The sequence below is a fragment of the Leptonotus elevatus genome, chromosome 8 (assembly GCF_054856555.1).
Source record: "Leptonotus elevatus isolate MCC_2025b chromosome 8, RoL_Lele_1.0, whole genome shotgun sequence".
NCBI classification, from domain to species: Eukaryota; Metazoa; Chordata; class Actinopteri; order Syngnathiformes; family Syngnathidae; genus Leptonotus; species Leptonotus elevatus.
In genome coordinates, this window is record NC_141246.1 from 18,745,833 (window position 1) to 18,769,333 (window position 23,501).

Below are 23,501 nucleotides of genomic sequence, written 5' to 3' on the forward strand. Positions count from 1 at the left end.
TCAATCTATTCTAAATACATTTTGCGGTTGACTTCCCTTTTGAAATGAGTTAATTAAATTCCTAATACTGGTTTGACCCCAATCAAATTTATAAAGGAATACATACATTTTACAAAAGGTTAGTTTGAGTCCTTAAGCTCCAAGAATAAATTGCAACAATAAAAAAAGTCAACTCTTAATTAACAATCTGTTTGCATTATGTAGCGAAAAGTATAGAGAGTTCATAGCAAACATACAATATTGTATATTTGGTCTCTAGCTGGCAGCCTCACTGCATTTGCCTTCCACAAACTCCACAGCCTTTTCTTTGACAGACTGGATGCTCTGTGGTGTGCCGTGCTTCTTCTCGTACTCCAGGTAGCGTTTGAAGAAGAACTTGATTTTCTTCATGGACACACTCAGGTGGATCACTCGATCAAAAATGGCCCTGTAGGATCATTTAGATGAGTACAACTGTAAGCATGCAACAAGCTTTTTTTTTTAACCTGTTCAAGAGAATAACTGACTGAAGTTTCGGTAGTAAAAAATAAATAAAAATAAACTTGTCCTTACCGGACTTCCTTCTGTGATCCATGTTTGACCATGAGGTCGATGAAAATGGACCAGAGGTCTGTACGTTTGGGGTAGCTGGTCAGGATTTTGTCAAACATTGTGCGACCCTTTTCCGTGTTTCCATAGCGAAACTCCAGTTGGGCAAACTTTGTGATCACTTCCACACCTGATGACAAATGACAATGTTTCAAATGTGTTTATGTAGCAGGCAAGAACACTCAACATTAGGCGCACCTACGCAAGCTAATAAAAACAAACAGAAAAGTACTTATTTATCAGTATTTTATTATCATGGCTGTAGAAGTGCACTGCATGTTTTTCCACCTGTGAGGTTACCAATATATTAGACAACCTGGTATCAAACAATATGAGAATATCCACCATTCATGCTGTGCTTTTATGAAAACTATTTCTAGTCTGTGAGCTGTCAACATTTCACTATAAATTTGAGGTGGGGACTGGGGGTGTATGCAATAACCTGAGCATGTTCAGTATGGCAGAAAGTTTTTTTGTAAAAAAAAAAAAAAGTGGGAGGGGGGGGGGGTAAAGTAATGTATCTTTTTATGAGATAACAGAAAAAATGGCCTCGTGCTTAACAGCCGGCAACAAAAGTGTCCAAATTTGGCCCGAAGTTTCAATAATTTGCGTCCCCATTCACATCTGAGACCTTGTAACACTAATGGCACATGACACCGGGGATGGAAAATGCGTGTACTTAGTTGTGTTGCCGATGGTTTAGACATGAGTGGCTGTGTAATGAGTTATTTTAAGAGGAGATATACATTTACAGTGTTATACAATCTGTGCACAGACTCTAATGTAGTAAAGTGGCACTTTTCATTATTGTCACAATAGAAGATATAATAAAACAATTGCCAAAAGGCCTTTAGCGAGATACTGACAAAAGTGAAGCAGATTTTTCAGTTCTGCAGACCATTTGACTCACTTTCTTTGGATGGTAAACTTTTAAGCGCCCTCTGCAGGAGAGCGCTGGCAGCATCACTCTGGCCTTGCTGAAGGAGGAAGGTCCCATAGCTCAGCCACACCGCTTTGTTTTGACGGAAACGCTTCACCATTGCCTGATACAAGTTCTCCGCCTCCTGATCCAAACACGGAGAGAGACGCAAACAGATGCGTTCAGAAAACCTTTACTGTTTTATTGATTTGCCGCAAGTCCTACTTGGATGGTGTGAAAAATGCAAATTGTGAGCGGGTAATTAATACCTTGATCTTGTCAGATTTGGCGTAGATGTCAGCCAGCTGTTGATAGATGGGCATGGGCTCACAGAACTGGAGGGCTCGCTCAAAAACTTTCTTGAGGCTCTCCTCGGTGCCGTACATAATTTCCAAGTTAAGCAGGGCCACCCACACGTTCAGCTTCTCTTGCTCCTCTCTGGGCATTAAAAAAAAAAGTATTTTAACAAGAAAGCCACCACTGAAAATTAAAACATCTATTTATGCATTTTAAGTAAATCCCACAATCAAAAGCAGAAATACCAATGCAACATGCATGACATGTTTTAGCCATTTTATCGAAAGCCATAAAAGGTTCACTTTTGTAGCAAACGTGACACAAGAGTGAAGTAGAGTTAAAGGAGAGAAAAGGAGAGAAAAGGACATAAGCTGAAATAAAACATTAAATACATCAGTTTCCAGTACAAATGCAAGCAATGCAAAGTGCCAAATCTTACCACTTCGACAAGCAGACAAAATACCAAACCTCTGTGTCGACATCTCACCTGAAAGAAATGGTTTTAATCGCCCTCTCGGCCACAGCGCGAGCCTGCTCAATCTGGGTGGCCTGCAGGTGGTGAGCCATGTACTGGAGCCAGAGAATGGAGCTGTTGGGGGAGGCCAAGAGCAGGCGCTCAAACGCTGCTGCATCCTGGGGCCTGAGCTGAGGGTCCATCAACTCCATCTCCCGCTGTATCAAGGCTTTCTCCGCCATCTTTTTCTCCTGCTCCAGCTCATTCCGAGACTTCTTCTGAGACTGACGAGGAAAGAAGTAGTGAAACAAAAAGGTGGAAGTCACTACGGCTGGACGGTTAACTGGAATTTTATTGCGATTTCGATCAGAGAAAAACGATTAATGTGCTTTACAAGTTCCCTACGATGTGAGAGTACCCTGAATGCACCATGTAGCAAGCCCGGACCGAATCAGTGTGATTCTGCCATCCCTAAGTGCCCTTTAAGCTGTTAAATGACACTCCAGTTGGAGTTAACTGTAAAACTAAGCACACGATAATGAGAATTACATACAGTGTGCACTTAAATAGAAAACATGCTTCGTTTTAAAAACATCGCTAGCCTAGTGCTAATGCTAAAGAGCATGGCGGATCCCATTCAAATGCTAACAGTAAGTTAGCATCAACTTCGGGAGTAATAGTCCTTCAAATAAATATTCACACACATATGCTGTGGAAACAGATACCCATATGTAAGATAACACTACTGAAAGGCACAAATTCTTCCCAAACATGAGCTATTTTAATAGAATTCAATCACAAATTTCTTCTGTTCTCATTGTAAGCGTGTACACCATGAATGCACGGTACCACACTGCCCCTAAGACGCCAAAACGCGCAGAAACACTCTGTTTTAAAATGACTGTTTTAGTATACAGTATTTTGGTTTTATTTGAACTTTTTTTTGAGTTTAAGGATTCACAGAATAGTCTTTTCTTCAAAATTCAAGGATACAAATATATCCAAGTTTTTTTGTTTTGGTGATACCAACACACATTTCCACATGACAGCACAAAATACAAGCCGAGGTCACAGGTTAGCCGACTAATTCCCCTGACTTGTGAAAATAACATAAGATAAAATAAATATGATAAAGAGGGTAATGTAATGCCTAAGTTTAAAAATGAAAAGGCTGCAATTTCATATATTTATAAGGTTATGTTTAAGAATAAAGTGCTCAACATGAAGGGATGAATGGACGCAAGGCTATGATCAGTAGTTTTTGAGTTTTGAGAACCGTTAGTTGAGTTTCAGTAGTTGAAAAAATATAACGTTTTAAAATCAATGAACAATCATTTCATTAATCGTGATTTCAATCTCAACCAAAAATAATCGTGATGATTATTTTTCCCCATAATCGTCCAGCCCTAGAAGTTGCAACAGCGAATACCAAGCTTACTGCTGGCTCACCTTGCCACTTTCATCTTGGTCCTCTCCATCACTCGAGTCTGCATGCTTGTTTGCTGTAGCAGGCTTCAGTGAGCTCAAGCCAAGATCCCAGGAGAACCCAGCTGTAACCTGCAATCTGGAAGGACCCGAACTAGAAACCTGTCAAGACATTTATTCATTTAAACATGAATAAATGGAACTGAAATAAAGGCAATGTCAATTACTTTGCTTACATTCACAGCAGCAGATTTCGTATCTTCCTGATCTTCTCCCTCTCTAAAGTACACCTCAACACCACTGTCATTATCAACATGGTTTGTCGTCTTCTTCTTCTTCGGGGCCTTCGACACATTTTGTTTCTGGTAATACAACAAAGTTGATGACTTTAAGTATGCATAGCATTTTTGTTAACAGAAAAGCCAAAGGATAAATGGTGAGCATCAATGCTGAAATGCTTCCCAACTGTTTTGTTACCTTTACGCTTTCAGACAGTGAGCGTTTCCTTTTCTTTTCAAGGTTGTACTTCTTTTTCTCCTCTCCCAAGAGACGTAGCGGCAGATGGAGGGACTCTGGAAGGTTGTCTGGCTTCCCAGTGTCCACAGTGAGCAAGGACAGGTTCACCAACTGTGCTTTTCTGTCAATGCTGAACAACAAGAACACTGTTATGTCTTGCACAAGCTATGGTGTACATAGAGCCAAAGAAAGGCAATGTTTCCTGTAGCACTTCTCGCAATCCCATCAGACATTTATTTCACGTGTGACTCATCAAATACATGTGTATAATCATTGCTTATTGCTCATCCTCAATAAGGTCAAGGTGAGTGGGAGTCTACACCATCTGACTAATTGGGTGAGAGGTTGTGGCACACCCTGGACTGGTCACTAGCCAGTCATAGGGCACATATAAACTAACAAGCTTTCACGTTCATATTCACACCTAAGGACACTTTAGAGTCTTGAATAAACGGCAGAGGAAACCCACGTAAGCACAACGAGAACGTGCAAAACTCCACACAGAAAGTCCGGGGCCCAGATTCGAAACAGCCAACATCAGAACTGTGAAGTGGATGTGCTAGCCACTTTCCACTAAACCTCTATGTGTAACCTACCATAATTTAATAATAAAAAGAATGTTACATGTTTTTATTAGCAAATGTAGTACTTCTTTGTGTGTGATGCATTTTACCTGATGATCTTTGCAGTGAGCAATTTGCTGGGGGGCAGATGACTACAGAGGACCTTGTGGGTGTTCACAAAGTACTTGGTGGACTGCTGAAGCTCGGCTCTCCCAGTGATGCTGTTTGACAACCTGGAAGATGTAACAAGACATCAATCACTTCAGGTCTTGAGTGAGCCGTCACACGACACATTTAAAGTATGCTCATTGCCGTTTCCCATGCTAGTGCTGAAGTCGGTGCAAATATATTCACAAGGACGGTGGGCTTTTACCTTATGAAGACCCCTTGCTCACTGACAGACTTGACAAAGCCTCTGATTAACTGGCCTTTTTGCAGATCGTTCAAGGATAAAACCTCTGTGTCTTTTGCTGCTTGGGCTTGCTCTGGGTTCAACCTGGAGCAGAGGAGCATAAACAGCAGCAATAAGGCTGCTAGTTCCAGACAGACCAGCATTTTTGAGTGTATCTGTCAGATATCATACCTTGATGGTCGTAGCGATAACTGCCACTTGCCATTTTCACTGCCTAGAAGGTAACACCTAAGATAAAAGAACATCATTCAATTTGGCAGATCTATTAATACAATATGATTGTCAATATCGGACCACTGTATTAACTTTCTTTTGCTGCAAAACAACTGTGTCGCTATATGCACCTTGTGTGAGTCTGATAATCAGTACCCATACCACTTCCCTTTCTGGTACGATACTGTAAATACAGTGCCTCTAATGTCTGAAGTATTAAACGTATTATGTTGTAAGTTTGAGAATCAATGTTAGATGTGTCAGGGGCAGTGACAGCTCAAACAGTAATGATCCCCACGCCACTGCAGCAGGTATAACAGCCAACTCGTCACAACACACTGTGCTGTTTTTGTTCTCTGTCTTATTGTAGCTTGTAAACAACACTCCGTGTTGGGCAAAGCCTGACATACAAGTGTCAGGATATTCTGAGGTTAACATTACTCTGCAATAAGAATATTATGGGGAGCAAACCAAAGCTGCAGCTCTGGACTACGCATGGGGATACATTTCCCCAACCCTCATGCATATATTAGAGCATTAATTACAGTTTCAAGTTGTGTAAATTATCTTTGTTAAATAAATAAAAATCTATGCAACTGTTAAGTCCCATGTACACCATTACTATGACTTCTACATATACATAAAGTATAATATATATATATATATATATATATTAGGGGCGTTAGAATCGCGATATTACAGCGCGCAATTCTTGAATCGATTCAATATGCGGCCGAATCGATTTTTTAACATTTTTTTATGGGAATATTCAACAAAACGTCTTACTTAGGGTTAAGATTTACACATTAAGCATGGAAGAATGTTATATTAATGGAACCTTAAGCCTTAATATTTGATTTCAGTGCTGTTCAAACATGAAACAGACTGCAACCTGTTTGGTAAATGCAGTGGCTCAGTTATAAGCCTATATTTTCAGATAAATAAATACATTTTCATACAAATCTTACAGTGTACATGTACAAGTTTACTGATTAGCATTTTCTAAATTTGAGTTTAAAAAATAAATCGCAATAATCAATTTATAGACTCGTATCGGGATCAATCGGTATCGAATTGTGACATTAATCGAATCGCCAGGTACAAGGCAATTCACACCGCTAACACACACACGCACACAGGTGCATTCACTGACCTCAGCAGCTGATCCTTGCTAAATGCAGCCAACAAGTTGGGCTTGTATGCATCAGTGAGGTTAGTGATGTCCACAGTTCCCACAGAACCAAACGGGAGTTTGACCACAAGGCCGATGTGTGGTAGTATGCTTGTCACCATTCCTAAAGTGATACTGCCTGCCTCCAACTCATGAATGCCTTTAAAAAAAAAAACGCACACATCAGTTTGTCAGCCTTTTTTCATCATATATGGGATTTATTAATGGTTTGTGTCCCACCTGTGAGTGACAGTGACAACCGCCAAGGCTTGAGACTCACTTTGACCACTTTAGCCTTCACAGCCTGGCCAAGTTTGTACAATTTTTCAGCCCGGCTGGAATCCTGAAATATGACAAATCAAGCAATATTAGAGCAGAGTCCACACAAATAGTTTTTGTCCCGTTTTCTTTGTATAATATCACAAATTATGTTATCTCTTTATAAAACATTTGGTGTCATGTTATGTTTGGCGTTTCATTAATTATACAGTACTGTATAATCAAGTGTCACATTAAAAACTGGTAGATTGTTTAAGACTTATAGCACCACCTGGTGTTAAAAAATAAAAATTACATTAAATTCCACTAATCACCAGTGCTGGAATAACTTACTTTTGGATCAGTAATCGTAGCCAGCAGTTCCACTGTCCCGGAGACGAAATCATTGCACGTGACCTCCAATTGCTTCCAGTCTCGATGAAACTGCAGACAATCACAAACTCATTCACAAACCTCTGCTCAGATTTGCAGTAGGAGCATGTCAGATGCACAACTTCGGCCTTGCCTACCTTAGAAACAAAACAGGTAATTTCCTCTCCACTCTTGTAACTGCTCACTTTCTCTTCAGCTGCAACTGGCTTGAGTTCAAATTTCTCATCCAGTTTACTATGGAGAAAAATTGTGTAGCGGTAACATGTGAACGACTGGGATGGAAAAAAAACACAAGAAAAAAAAACATCCAACCAATTTTGAAGCTGTGAAAATAGTAACGGTCAGCCATTTACCTGGGTATTAGTGTGAGCGCAGGGATGGTGTATGTTAATCTTTGACTGGAAACACGTAAAGCTCTAAATAAAACAAACAGATCATTCATAATTCTGAAAAAGAGACTTCTAAATACATATTTGAACAATTTTAGATAATCTGAATAATGAGGAGGACAAAATAAGCAGCAGTCACCCGTAACTGTTGAATTCTCGTTCTCCAATGACCCTGGCGGTGACCACATTGCCCACTTGAACTGACGATGTGGGGAAGGATCCTGGTGAAACTTCTGTAGGCTCCATCACCTCAGAAACATGCACATAGCCCGTGGCTCCATCCTCTAGTGTCACCTGAATGTTGGTAGGCTTCACAGTCCGTACTTTGCCCTGCACAATTTCTCCAAGGTGGTAACCAGTGCCAGAGTCCATCTGTTTTTCTGAAAGGGTGCGCTGTTTTCTGCGTAGCGTACGCTTCCATGACACTAAAGGGAGCCCTTGTAGTTGCTCGCAGCTGGGTTCAACAACCTCAACGGCCAAAAACATTCCCTCCTTCAGTTTGTCCGACTCTGATATGATGACCTCATTCAAATGGTTTTGTGTGTGAATAACAGTCAGCTGAGCGGTGCCTTCCACCGAGATGATGGCTAGCTCTTTTTCGATGTGCTGCAAAATTGCATCGTACTTGGTCTCTTCTGTCAGCTATACACATTCACACACACACACACACACACACAGGGGAGATGATAGGTCCACATTAGAAGACAATGCTTAATACGTATGTTTTATCTCCGTATAATCATCAATAGAAGAAAGCAGTCAAAAACAAATGATTTTTTTACGTTTTTGTTTTTAGACAATAAAACGGTCAAGGTCCATCAAGCTTGTGTCTGGCCCATAGACTTTCATTGTAACATCGATCAAGAAAACCTTTCAAAAAAAATTCCAACAAACTGGGGACCTACAACATGCAAAATAGTGAAGCGATGTGCCTAAGGAATGGAGGATTATGTAAATTGGACACAATTGGAGGTATCCCAGGAGTTTGTCACGTGGGGGAGGAAAAAAAAGGTGGAGTCCTATTCTTTTCTTTACCAAAGACAAAAACAAAGTGTCTTCTAGAGATAGACAGATATGTTTTTTTCAGGGCCGATACCGATTATTAGTAGTCAAGGACGCCAATAAACGCTATTTGGAGCCGATATTCATTTTTACTAAGGGAAAATACAGGCATAAAAAAATAAAAAATACAAACTCCAACTCTTAATTTTATTTTTAAGCATATGTTTATTGAAACATTTTTAAGGTTTGTAAAATATATTAATCAATAGACATCTTTGTTTTAAAAATATAACAAAAAGTTCAGGGATCTCCCAGGGGCAGTAGCATGTCTTCAAAAGTTAAATAAAAAACTTAAGTAAATATCTCCCTATTGTTTTCTAACAGTAAATAAAGTTGTCCAAAATTTCAAAATATCTGAAGTATTAAAATTTTACTTATCTTAGTTTTACTTTCAAACAAAAACAGAGTTCCCATGGTCAGCAGCATCTCTGAAAATTTCAATAATTCGATCCATTTAAAAGAAGTATTAACTTCAGGGAACTATTATCGGCCGTATGATTCTTCAAAATGGCCGATGCCGATATTCGTCAAAATGCTGAAAACGGCACAGCCGATAATCGGTCTTTCCCTAGTGTCTTTGAAGGATTAAACAGTGCTTAGAGTATGACCTCCCTGCCAGCTAAATGTCTCCAAGGCATTGTAACAGGAACTTTGAACTTGTTTTGTTTTCCTCTTGCACATAGCATTTTGTGTTGCCCGTGGCAATCTCAGAGGAAACAACCGTTCTGTTAGACTGCACAGGAAAAACTAACAAACACGTAATCAGTTTACAGGTACCGGTACATTGTTTAAAACTGGAAATTATTTTGCGGGATGACAATTTCCATGGTGAGAGAGATATGCCGTTGTTTACTTAGTTACTTCAGACTTAGCTTGAGACCTATATGCTTTATTCTTGATAATTGTGAAGTCCGCTTTTCTGCATATTTTAATATCATGAATGTACCTTTCCACTGCATATTATAGACCCCTTTGCCTCGATCTGGAAGATATCGAGCTTGTACTGCTCCAACACTCACTAAAATGCTCTAGTACTTTCATTTCCATTGTAAGTGTCCAGAAAAAACGTCAGAACCAGAAAAGTCAACCTTGGTTCTTTTGTGAAAAGGTCAATTAAAGTGCATCCAACAGGCGATGCTAAAGATTAGGCCCCCTTAGGGCAGAGCCTCAAGTGGGGGAGGAGACATTGTCTTCTGGAATACATTGTATAAATGCATCCAGATTTTCTGCTCTTCAGTATATACTGTAATAATAAGTAAATGAACGTAAAACAAATTAACTTACCATTTTCTTTCTGTAAAGCAACTTGGAAAGGAGGGACACATGGACAGTAGTAGAGAAGATGTCAACATAAAGGACAACTGCAGTAGCCTTTTGTCCTGGGGTCAGTTGATGCCCTGTTACAAAGAGTGAGAGATTATCAAAATGTATCAAAGCTTTTCTTTGCCGTTTTAAACATTTTAAAACTTTTATTTGAAAATGCATGCATTGGTAGCAAGAGAAGAAATGGATGAAATAGTAGTCATCATTGCAACCAATGTGTCACATTAGTTTTGCTAGTGCCGCTAGTACGCGGCCAAAACATAAGGTTTTTACTAAACATTTGAAAAAGTGGCTTGTTGATACATATACTTGCCAACACTAAAATAGACTGAATCTGTTGTGCTGTCATGTGTATTTGTAATGTACTGTATGGTTTCTTATTCTTAACAGCAAAGTTGTGTTGTTGTCTTAGTGTGTCAGGACCTGTTTAGTCCAATCCTATGTTTTTATTAATTGTGTCTGTACTGTAATCATATTTTTGTATTTTACTGCTTTTTTTCCACATCATAGCCAGGGTGCTGCAGATGGAAAATAGCCTTTTGGATAATTCTGTCTTTTTTAACTCTTGAATTTATAAGTATCTTTTTTAATTGCACTGTACCTTGTCAAATAAAATCAAACAAAATGTACAATTTACAGCAGCAAAAGGCACAATAACCAACCAGGATTATACTTTTGGCCACAATGCGACACGGGATTCTAGTTAAGGTAAGCCATTTTAAACTAAAAAGACAACCTTCCGTAGCAAGTTTGCCCTTGTTTACTGCCATCAACGCAGTGTGCGTTTATGTTATTAAATAACTACTCTGAGAATGTGTGTTTTCAGAGAGGAAGAGCGCACTTCCCTCCTATTACTTTCCAAACGCAGCGTATGCTACAAATTTATCAGCAGCTCATACGTGAACTCTTTCCATCTGTACTGCCTGACACACTGGGCTTTGGCACTCCTTTTTTGGGGAAATCTAAATAACTTAATGGAACATTTGAACAACACTCTTACTTCCTGAACGGTCGGAGTGAACAATGCGTAGATAGCTCAGCGTTTTTCCAAATAAACCTTAAAGAGTGGTGTAAGGGTGTCAGAGTGAATTTCCAAACACACCTAAGGGAACAGGGATTTTGGGTGCCAGTCCGAGCTCTTATTTGAATATATACAAGTCAAAGTTACAAGACCAGGCAGCCAAACCATGAAAAAAGTGCGACAAAAAATATGGCACTAAAACAGCCTTTTGTCTGAAGTGCAAGATGCATTTATCACAGGACATCTGTCATACAGTTTCAAAAAACAAAACTTGAAATCATACCCATCACATGGTGTTTGTTGGCCTGTATGTTGGCACCAACCAATTCATCTGACTTAAAGTTGGCACCATCGCCATTCTTCACTGTGTCCACAACCAACTTCAGCCTGTGGCCAACAGTCAGAGCAGCTAGCTGCTGGTAAAGTTCCCCGGTTTCTGAAGAACAACAGAGATGAGAGGTAAGACATTTAACAGAGATTTCATATTAACAATCTGATCAAAAACGTAAACAAAATTTCATTATAAGGTCATTATTAGTGACCTCTTTAAAGTTGCTTTCAAAATTAAAGTTTGGCCATTGATCCAAGTCCATCATAACCCCACCAATATTCTGGCCAACATTCCAGTTAATTCAGAATGAAAAAGAGAATATTGTGTCTAGTAAAGCGTTTGTTAATACAATACCTTTCGCTGTATGTGTTATAATATATATGTAATATTTTCTGATTTGGTTTATGGCCAATCAAATACATTGCAGGCTTACTTTCACAGACACAAGGCTGTACATTTCACAAGATTTGCTTAACATGGTTAACTGAGCTGCGAACGTTGCCGAATGTTTCGTCAGGGTTAGACAGGGTTCGCAATAGGTCGCATTTGCGTCACATTTCTGTTCGCAATTAGTTACCGTTGTCAGCATTCTTGCATGGACATTTTGAACATGGTAAACATGTCCGTGCGAATCCATTGTTTTGGCAATTTACGCATTTGTTCGTAATCCGTCAAGCTGTGTCAGCAAAGGAGGATGCGTTTGGAGGAGTGCGGCTCTGCTTGGAGCGGCACATGGAAATCAAAATTCGAAAACGAAAAACAAAAAGCTAGGTTCGAGACATATGTTGAACATATTTTCTAGTTTGAATCTAATGTTTGATAAGTGCTCAATGTGCCCACCACGGGCAAGCCAATGAAAATTCCTTCAAACAGCCACAAGATATTGCAGCCGGCCAGTAGGATATATTATATGAACATGAAAATATCAATGGTAGCTGACTTTTTGAAAAGGTTTAAGTCCATTAAGTATCATAATGATAACATACACCAAGTATGCTGTCATATTGGACAGCTTTGTCATGTCATCGCTGAGACGTGTTGTGTGCATTGTTCATTTTGGACTTAATTCCTGGTCTATTGTGTGTCAAGTATTGCCATAATTTAGATGGCACTTCTAACCATCTCAGATTTCCTATTCTTCCTTTGAGAAATAATAAAAAAATAAAAAAGATTTGTTGCAGAAGTTACTGGCAAAGACAGCCAAACCGTATACTGTGTGCAACCGATCCATTATGGTAGCATATGAATGAAAACTGGCTTATTGTATATGGGTACATATACAGATGTGGTAATCATAGTCTGAAAATATTTGAATGAAACACATTTTTTAAAATGTATTATTATTCACATTGTAATGCTGGCCTCATACAAAACATTACATCATTCACAAACCCTCACAATACGTTTAGGTCTGCCAGGTCTGACAGGCATCTTCCTCCACCATCGGAGCAAACACACCACCAGTGATCAGTTGACAGCTCCGCCCCTCTCTTCACCAGAGTGTCCAAAACATGCGACCGCAAATCCGATGATACGACTACGAAGTCGATCATCGAACTGCAGCCTATGAGTATGAGATGGGTAGGAGTGCTATCTAAATTATGGCAGCACCCTTCACATTTTTATAGCGCAACAGACCTGGAAACAAGTCCAAAATTAACAGGGCCGTGTTGCGTGCGTGCAAAACGTCACGGGGAGATGATGCGGAGTGGACAAAAAATGTCCAATAATTACATCTACTAAAAAAACAAAAAATAATTATTTTCATCCATTGTGTGGGTCAATTTGATTGAAATTTTAGGTTAGTTTGCACTTTGTCTCAAATGTCGCAAAAATTTAGGAAAATGACAGACGACAACCTCATAGTTGGCAAATTCAACATTCGCAACTCAGTGGGATATGGGTATAAGTAAATAAAGAAAAAACATCCCACCTTTCATAGCAATCCTTTCGGTTACAGCTCGTCTCTCTTGCACAGCATGAATAAGTCTCGTCTGGGCAGATTCCTCTGACACAGAGACCTGAGAAATGTTCAGTGTGACCAGGAAGCGCTTCTTCTCCTCTTCCATATCAGTCACCTTAGCAACAACTGTCTGGCCCACTTGGAAGGTGTTTGTTATATCAGCAATGAACTTATCAGATATGGCCTGTAAGTGTAGAGACAGGAAAATAAAGTTAGAACAACACAGATAGTCTTAGGTTAAAAAAACACAAATAACTCCCCGCTGACAACAACCCATCACTCACACTCATTGGTGCAAGACCAACAAGGCCGTATGGGAACTCAACAAAGACACCATAGGCCATGATGTTCTTGACCCAGCCAATCATCTGCATTCCAACTGTGATCTCTGAGAAATCCTTAGCAGCCACTCCTTCCTCCAGTGACCAGATCACTGTTGGCTTCTTGGTGACAGTCTAAGTGAGAAACTTAAGGAAAACAAAGACAACTCTTGGCAGATTAAAAAAAAGGCATGTATAACATATACAGCACCTACAATAAATACTAGTCAAAGTCTGGCTGAGGTTAAATTTTTTTTAGTTCCTAGGATACAATTTTTTTGCCATTCTGGAGAACGCAGACCAGGTTTGAAGTGATGTCTCCCTCCTGCAGGGCCTCCAAAAGCAGAGAGCAGTTGGGTACGACATCCGAGAGGTGCATGGTAGGTAGGAGGGCACGAACGTCATGGGGAAGAATGGACACTTCCACACCACTGGCTGACTTCTTAAGCACTTTGGCTTCCAGTCTCTACAACATTAACAGCAAGCAGACACAATTAAACAGGAAATATGGCTGTAATAGCCATTACTTTGGTCATTGATTTTATTTTTAGAATATTTAACGGATTAATCACATTAGAAATAAATATATTTCTTCCTCCGTACAAGCACAATAGTAACCAGTAGTAGAAACGACAGCTCATAATAGTAGCCATGCAAGTGGAGTTAGTGAGAAGACAGTGAACTATTTAAAATAAGTTTATTGCTTGAGAGACCATAGCAAGCCAAGCTTACATAATGTTTTAGTTTCCTGCTGCATTTAAATGCTCTGCGAGTTAATATTGTCACACAATCTTGATTCTTTGAGAGTAATTTGACTGTTGGGTGTCCCAAGAGTACACATAATCTTTTGGCAGATTATTAAGCAAACATTTTTTGACAAATAATGTCATGGAATTATGGAAGTTTGATGCACGACTGTGGTTGGGATTTTTTTTTAGAACCATCAACAGAGTATTACAGAAGCTCTGACTTTGAGCAGCATTTGATTGCCAGTAAATTGCTCGTAGTGAAATTTGTATCATTCCACTTGTTCAGAATGCAACATACCAGTATGTTCCTGGAGGCAGCTACATTTGTTTAGCAACTTGGCAATATAAACGCAACTATTTTACTTCATATTACATGCTGGACTTCATATACAATCTAAGGTCCAACACAGAACTGGAACACCGCAATAGCGTAGAATGAAGTATTGCAGGAAAAAAATCGACACCGATTTCTCAGGGGTAGTAAATCAGAATTATAAATTGCAACATCCCTAATAGCCGTTTTGTCTTTAACATACCTTTCCCACCTCACAGTCAAATTGGACCTTTGCTGCTTCTTCTGTGTCTCCCTCCATTGTACTTTTAAAAGACAGCACCATCCTTTTCTTCTCTGGGTAACACTCAAGAACCCTTGCCCTCAGCACCTTTTAAAAGGAACCATAAGCATTTCCTTCACAATTTAAAACAGTTTCAAGGTACTGTAACATGTATGTGGCTTGCTGAAATAGAGCGGGACAGCAGCTAATGTATACTCACCTGACCAATATAGAAGACTTCCTCAGGGTTGAGGATTACTTCAGAGCTGAGTTCGTTGACTGGCACCAGGCCCTTAACGTCGTTGTAAAATCGAACGATGCAGCCAAAGTTTTTGATACAGACAATGTAACCGTGGGACTCTCGTCCAGGACGGGCATCTTCGTAGCTATAGAATAAGGGCAGCGAGCTTTCTATGAGGGTCTTCTTTCGGGTCAAATAGAGGTCTTTCTTGTCTGCATCCACCGACAGCACCTGAGGACATAATGAGCAGAATAAAACAAAGATGACTGTTGAAAGATGACATATCCAATTAACAGGAAGTTTAGCGACAACAATTTGCATAATGGACTGACCCGGCACGTCACTTTCATGCCCTCTGCATACTTCTTCTCAGGGTGATTTAAGATGATGTCTGATAGGTGGGTACGAGGCACCAGCCCGCGAATGTGGCGAGACAACTGCACCACCATGCCACTATTAATCAGGACAGACACTTTGACCTTTTAATGGAGAGACATTTAAGAAATGGTTAGACAAAAAAAAAACAGGATATGCTATTCAAGTATATTTAAGTTATACCAAAGAGCACGTCACTGATAAAAACTTATTTACATTTTTATTTTTTTTTTGCAAATAAAAGCACTCTACTGTCTGTGTCAAGATTGTGCATATACCAGTATCAGCACTTCCACATGAATAACATTTTCAAACCTGCATATACCGGTATTTTTTTTTTAATGCAACGGCCTTACTGGCTTAATGATTCTCTAAAATTGTAGGTAATTTCTAGATCCAAATTTTTTTCTGTGTTTGATCAAAGCAGAGTTGTGGGATTCATTCTTAAGTATGATGTCATTTCATACAGCTTCATTCATTCATTTCATTCCATTTCAACATGACTCTCTTTACTATATTGTGTGGAGGGAGAAGGTACTCGCATGTAGGAGCGTATAATTCTCTCATTGTTTTGCAACATACTTTGCGTTAATGCACAAATACATTAAATTGAAAGGAGAAATAGGCTTGTGAGAGAAAGATCCTGCAACTGAAGATCGCTCTGCCTGGATAAACATTTACCAGTATGACAACATTTTCTCACATTATGGTGTATTTTGAATTTGATATGATTACCATGTCTATTAATTTTTTTGTAAAGTAACGTTAGAGGCAAGGAACTCCGCGGTTCTTTTTGGAGCAGGTGCCAGGGATGTGCCAGCTAGCAGCGCGGCTAAAACACACCATAATTACGATATACATTACTTACTAATTGCTTATTTTTTATTAACTTCTTTCTAATACAATTTAAACTTTTCTGCTGCTGGGAAACTAAAATAGAGACCTTAAGATGTTATTTTGGGAGAAATCTCAAAACTGACATTTTTGTCATTTATTCAAATCTCATCTCCATAATACATGCCTGATTTTGTGAAAACATCTCACATTCATATTGTATTTTTAACATTATATTAAAGTCTAGTATACTGTATTCATATGTCACATACTGTAATATTGTATGGGCCAGTACTTTTCCCACGTATCTTCATAAAAATCTTCGGCTGCAAAAGCATTTTGTCAGAATGACTACTTTTGTAAAGTCATGTACCCCTACCGATCCACTTTTTTTTTAAAGTAATATACCGGCTATTTTTTAATGTAAATATTTTTTTATATTTTTAAATTGAAATACATGGGTTCAGACTTGCCTCAAAGTTTCAAACATTTTTCATTTGTGACTAAAGTAAATTGTTATTCAACCAAAAGAGCACCTACCAATATACAGAAGGCAGTTTTCATTAAGATACGATGGAGTACAATAATGGAATAATAACCTATGCCTAATGCCTATACCTAGTAATTAATAATAACCCTATTTCGAAACTGAATTAAATTATAATCCGTCACATCTATCAACACTTTATATGTTAAATTTATATTCAGTTGTGAATGGACTGTGTTTTTGGAATGCATTTTTTCAATAAACAATTGCATTTTACCTCAAATTGTCATGGAAATGGGAAAACTACTTGACCCCAAATATGTACACTGACACTAAATTCGCCATTACTGCTATAACAGAAGCAAAGGTATGTGATACTTGACTAATTCACTCCTTTTGAGCAGTAAAATAATAATGCTTTTTCTATAATGCTATAAGTTCATTATTTTTCATGTACACCTAATAAAAAAAATATAATCCACTTTCTGTCGACTGAAGATGACATCACGTGTGCTGAGGAATTACGCAACGACCAAACAAGGCTCACATGTTTTCTGGGTTTGGCCATGTGACTTTTGCTAACTGAGCCATGATTGGTCATTACCTGATTCCTGAGCATGGGTGATGTCATCTTCAGTCGACAGCCAGTGGCAACATTTTAAAAAGGTAATAATTCTTCATGAAAAATAATTAAGTTATTACATTAATTACGGACAAAATATCTTTACTACTAAAAATGGCTCAATGAGTCAAGTACCCTTTAAGCACAGCCAGCAGTCGTTAAAAAAAAAAAGTGTGCACTTTAGGTACAAAGTGTGATCTCACTTGTGTCTTGGAAAAAAAATATTTAAATGATCTTTAAAAGCCTGTATTTCACCCAGCGGTTCAGGCTTGCGAGGGTACGTGGTTGCGCACATAGCGAGTGTTGCTTTTTCGGCAGGCTTCCTTCAGTGTTGCAAAGACACTTGCCAGACACTCTCAAATTTTTTTGTCGCCAACAAATGTTGAACAGAGACAAGAAAATCCGTTTGACAGCATAAAGAGGGTTTGAGAGACTGTGGCAAGTGTCTTTGCAACGTGTTGCAACATTGAATGAAGCCTGCCAAAAAAGCACGGCCGCGCATGCTCCCTTGCAAGCCTGCGCCGCTCACTGATATATGGGCTTTAGGTACTTCCATGCCAAAGGGGAACCCTTTGCATCATGAAATGAAGTAAAATGTTGCCATACCTCACTACTATACACAAATTCAGAGTTGAATTTTATTTAATAATGGCAAACGTGATATAGAAAATGAATGGGGATAAAGTTATATTGGTCTTGTCCTTTTGGGGGGGGGGGGGGGGGGGATAATCCAATCCACGGCTCAAAATTAAGTTATGTTGAGAACCAAGCTTTTTTTTTTTCTTATTCACTGCACCTCTACTAGACACTATTCTCCCCAGCTTGTCAAGTAAGTACTGCATAGTTTCATATCTGATAACAGTACATACATATTGCATTAAAGTCTCAGCACATACCTCTACAATCTGACCAACCCGAAGATCATGGTATCGAAAGAAGGGTTCTTTAATCACAGTCCTGAAAGTCAGTTGAAATTAGTTGGATGCTGACCGACAAGAGGGGATGACGTAAAAGACAAAGATTCCACATACTTGCGTAGACTTGCATAATATATTTGGTCAATGGGGCTGAAGTCAATTATCCTGCAAGTATGATTGGGTAAGGCTAGTACTTTGTTCTCATTAGATGGCTCCTGTTGCTCCTTTAGGTGGTTCTTCTATCAGAAAGAACAACAAAATGTATCAGCAGACTCAGCCGAGTTTATTATTATTATTATTTTGTTAAACCCAAAAACATACTGTATGGTAAGGTAATTGAACCATTTTTGCTACTTACATGTACAAATACTTGGGTGTTGTCAGGCAGTTCCAAAATAGCTCCAGACTTATGGTGCATAGCGGTTATCTTGCAGTCCTCCACCACCTCACCGATGCGGTCACCGCAGGTAGGTGTGGTATTGATGCTTGTCTTTGGTTGGACCATGTAACCACGCAAGCTTAACCCTACCAAACGGGTGGCTGGCTCTATGTACAGCACACGGGCCAGAACCTACACGTAGGATGCAAATAAACAACAGAAATGGTACAAAAATGTAAACATAGCAGGGTTATAATAGTTTAGGAATTGTCATTATAGTTGTTTTGTTATTTCATTTTGGAGTTTAGTTTTTTAAATTTAGTTAGTTTTAATTCGTTTAAGGAGCGGGTTTGTTAGTTTTACTATTATCAGTCAATCAAATCAGTAAATCAAAACTTTATTTGTATAGTACCTTTCATACATTAAAATGCAACTCAGGGTGCTGAACAATTAAAACATCTATAGTGCAATAAAAAGAAAACCCACCCATCCCCATGATCATACCCACACACACGAAAAAAACAAAAAAAACATGGCAAGGCACAGCGAAACCATGCGAGGAAAGGCACTCAGGAGCTCATCCACGCAGAGGGATGACGACCCACGACCACAGGGAGCGGTTTCATTCCAGAGACACCCACCCAGACCGACTATGCCACGGCGTGCCCCACAAAAAGCGAAGAGCGCCACAGTCATCCGGGCCTAAGAGGCTTCCAGGACGACGGCCCCACACGTAGGAGAAGACCAGCCAAGAAGTTCTGTTTGTGTAATTCTCGTAAAACATAGTTCCAGTTATTTTCATTTTTTAAAAACATTTTCATTTCTATTTTATTTTGCTAACGAAAATGTTTCCATTTTATTTTTTTGTTATTTTGTTGGCTTTCCTTAACTAAAATTACCTTTATTTATTTATTTAGTTTTTATTATAATAATATTGGGATATACAAATATCTTTATTCTAAACTGATTTAAAGTCTCTTCCAAACTGGGCAAAAACATGGAGGTTTGCCACTAGCTGAGACAACAGTGTAAATTTCTTCTAGAAATAAATACTGCATTGTCATAAAAACTGTTAGTATTTTCACATATTATTTTTCTCATGGTAGACATTACCTTGCTTTCCTCAGTGTAACTGTCAGCCATCTCTGGCTCCAAGTGAAGGAAGTCCACTTGACCACTGAAGGAGGACAGGAAGTCCATGAGCAATCCATGTTTGGTCACCTGCAACAGAGGCTTGATTGATTTCGGCATTGTACACCGTCATAAATTTGTGTATAGCACACATATTAATCGGGAGTGTAACCTGAACAGAATTTTGACACTCTATGGAGTAAACATTGGCGAAAACATAAACATTGTCCCTACTTTTCTGATTGTTGCTTTAACAAGAAGTCCCGGAAGAAGGTTAGTCAAGGTCCATCCTTGTTGAGATTCAGCACAAGCTTGATTGACAGCTGATGGGTTGGCAGAGAGTTGCAATAAACGTCCATCATTCTTCACTTCTTTGATTTGACAAGTCACATACTGGCCCACTTTCAGCTCTGGACAGTGACGCACAAGAAGAAGAAAAAAATATTGTCACAATGATGACTTTAAAAAAGACTTGCAAATGAAACGGGAATACTAAAACAATTCATATTTGCAATACCATTGTTACTGTTCGGTTTATCTTTGCCAGCTTTCTTGGGCAGGAAGGCCTTGGTTCCCTTGATACCAACGTCAATTAAGCAGCCATGATCTTCAAGGCTTTCAATGCATCCACTCAACACCTGAGACAACAAACAGTGGCATGAGTTGAGTGGTGAGGAAATAATTATGTGAAAGGTGGTGACTTCTGACTTACCATGCCAGCTTTAAGAGCATTTGATGTGAGAGCCTTGTTGACAAGCTTTGGATTGACTGAGAGCTGGATGCTGATGCCGCCTCCTTTGGCAGTGTCCAACTTGGCAATCACACATCTCAACATCATGCCAGAATAGAAGAGTTGTGGCAAAGCATAAATGTCCTGTCAAATGGAGGGGGGGCACACATACAGTTGATTATACTATGTATGTATACTACGTCAGTTGAATCCATAGCACATGATTTTACCTAGTTGGACAAATTGGTCACAACAATAATGTGCACATACCTCCATGTCAGGTGAATCCAGTTGTTCAGTGAGCAGCTTAGTGTACGAGTCACAGATGTTCCTGATACTGAGGAAACCTTGCACACCACAAGGCAGACTGACAGTCACATCAAAGTCTGAAACTTCTTTCACACAGCCCAGCATCAACATGCCTTCCTTTAAATGCTGCGAAGAAATAACACAATATTAAATATATTTTCATAACCGTGAAACCATACAGGTAAATATATCATCGCTAGAGGTGAAACTAGTATACCCAAAACAACAGTGTGTACTTTGGTTTTGAGTTTGTGGTTTGGGTCACGAAATGAAAAACGAACAGCTTATGAATGAAATCACACTTCTTTTTTTCAAGCCTGGTACACACAAGGATTTTTCAAGTTTTAAAATATTTTTTTTTACGTTTGGCAGACCCCACACAAAGTTAAGAAATTGGGCATTTAACAGTTTTGGTCATATTATGTGTGGTGTGCTCAGATAATCTCAACACAACACATATAAAGATTCTATTCCACCACTGGTCAAGAATCCAGTCCTTCGAGGTAAAGCTCTTACCTGATCATACATAACTTCAAACACGAAGACGACCAGGCAATTCTATGTATGCGCCGATGTTTGCCGAATGTTTACGAAGAGGACTAGAGATGAGTGCAAGGAAATAATTGCTTTGGAAAATAATTCCTGCATCCTGGGGAAACCACATGTATACAAAAGCGACCTCAGGGAGGCCACCTACTACCCGAAGACAGCTGGGTTTGCCTCCAGCGCACCTACGACCTGAGTGAGGGAGGAAGCGATTCATAAAAATGGATGAACATAAGGTAGGATAATTTGTTTTTATTTACCGGCGATTCCTCGTTCATCAGTCTAAAAACTTCTTTTATTGGCTACATTGCATCACGTCACAGTCTGCGGAGACAACTCGCTCAGGAGTGCACGGCTTCCCCCACACCACTGAAGATTTTTCGTCATAAATATTGAACACATTCATTATTTAAGGTTGTCGTCGGCTCCGACTGGTTTTGGACCCTACTGTCAGGACGAATCCACTCTTAACACGCCTCACACATAAGGATAATCTTATAAGGCAATAAGACATAAGATTGTCGGGTGTTAGACGTCCTTGGTCGGGAAGGGGCAAAATCGTGACAAAAGCAGCCCGATTGACTTTATGTGTATAATACCCAGCTTAAGGAAATTATTTAAAAAAAATTATGGTGTATTCTTTCAAGTAAACAATATTTTTGAACAGTGTGAATTGAATAAAATAAAAAATAAAAAATAAAAAAAACAATAACACCATTAACTTTTTGCTCACTGATTTTTGCAAGTCACTGGAAAAGCGGAAATTGGGCTGAGCTGAACTGTATTTGTTTACAGACGAGGTTTGTGTCTAGAGCATGAGGCAGTTACATTTCTTATTTCTTAAATAATATATTTCATGAGAAAACCTTAAAAGTTGCTCTTCCATAATCAAATAATTGCCCCTGCATTCAGTTATTATCATTTACATGGCAAATTTTCAAAAATGGTGGCATGATTTCACAGGCCACATAAAACGATTTTAAGGTCCACATCTGGCCTGCAGACCTTCAGTTTGACATCCATGAACTATATTATCTAATCCTTTAGAATTTCTTATTTACTTTTATCAAATTATACCATGTGTGTGTGGCTTTCGTTAATTGCGTTTTTACCTTGAAATGTAATATTTCTACAGACTTTGCAGATGCATTGAGAGCGAGGGGATCTTCATTCTTCCCAGTGGTCTTCTGCTTCTTGACATTCTTGTCATCTTTAAAACCAAACTTTCTTTTCTTAGAGTCTTCTTTTTCATTTGACTGAAGAAAAACAACAACAACAACTTGGAGCAAGGGAAGCCAGTCCAAAAAGCAAGAGAGAAGAATAATTTAAAAAGAAAGTAAACTCAAATCACGATTCGTGAGGATTTTGGAGTATTTTGCACGACATGCCAGCTATGAAAGCAATAAAGGAGATCAACAATACCTCAAAAAGATTGTCCACCTCAGTCCGCACCGATATTTGACTTTCACAAGCCTTCTTAACTGTCCCCCCTCGAGGGAAGTCTTCTTCCGCTGATGCCATACTTTATTTTTCAGTTGTCTACGAAAAATATGAGCACATCATAACAAAACTTGCAATTCCAAACCTGGTCTTACAGAAGACGAATTGACGTCTCTTTAAAACGTCTCCGTTTAAAATGAGAATCCAACTGGGGAAACATTTTGAACCACGTATGTAGGCATTTTTAAAAAACTATTTCTATGGGTTTCATACTAGCCAGCGTGTTAGCTTTAGGTGCACTACAGACACGCTACGTGCTAATATGGTGAACGCGTGGAAAATATTAACGAGTATTAGATTGAACATTACAAGTGGCTATAGTATCTAAAAGCATCACGTGTGAATTGAAATGCAATCATAAATGTGGACAAGCCACGTTTGCTTAAAGTAAAACGCCGTTTGGAGATTTACAAACTCACATGTAGTTCAGCACGCCATACCAATGACCCGGAAGAAAATTTTATTTGGGCAGAGCTCAGTGTGGCGAATCACAAAAAGTAAAACATTAT

At 39.0% G+C, this 23,501-nt stretch overlaps 1 protein-coding gene across 1 annotated transcript; it reads right to left on the reverse strand.

Moving 5' to 3' along the window:
- Positions 1–71: 71 nt before the first annotated feature.
- Positions 72–23,450, reverse strand: pdcd11 (programmed cell death 11). The gene is made up of 36 exons (XM_086082035.1): positions 23,412–23,450; positions 22,915–23,031; positions 22,605–22,748; positions 20,908–21,072; positions 20,620–20,781; positions 20,425–20,545; positions 20,142–20,317; positions 19,890–19,997; positions 18,756–18,968; positions 18,512–18,636; positions 18,377–18,437; positions 15,495–15,641; positions 15,142–15,393; positions 14,904–15,029; positions 13,890–14,084; positions 13,583–13,753; positions 13,269–13,482; positions 11,288–11,440; positions 9,945–10,057; positions 7,738–8,240; positions 7,563–7,625; positions 7,347–7,443; positions 7,171–7,260; positions 6,799–6,901; positions 6,541–6,718; positions 5,346–5,402; positions 5,136–5,258; positions 4,873–4,995; positions 4,161–4,329; positions 3,920–4,045; positions 3,708–3,845; positions 2,292–2,542; positions 1,777–1,945; positions 1,499–1,652; positions 553–718; positions 72–427 (listed from the first exon to the last, which is right to left on the reverse strand). The coding sequence occupies exons 2-36, from the start codon at positions 23,011–23,013 to the stop codon at positions 256–258; spliced, it is 5,427 nt and encodes a 1,808-aa protein (XP_085938161.1). The 5' UTR covers positions 23,014–23,031; positions 23,412–23,450; the 3' UTR covers positions 72–255.
- Positions 23,451–23,501: the final 51 nt, after the last annotated feature.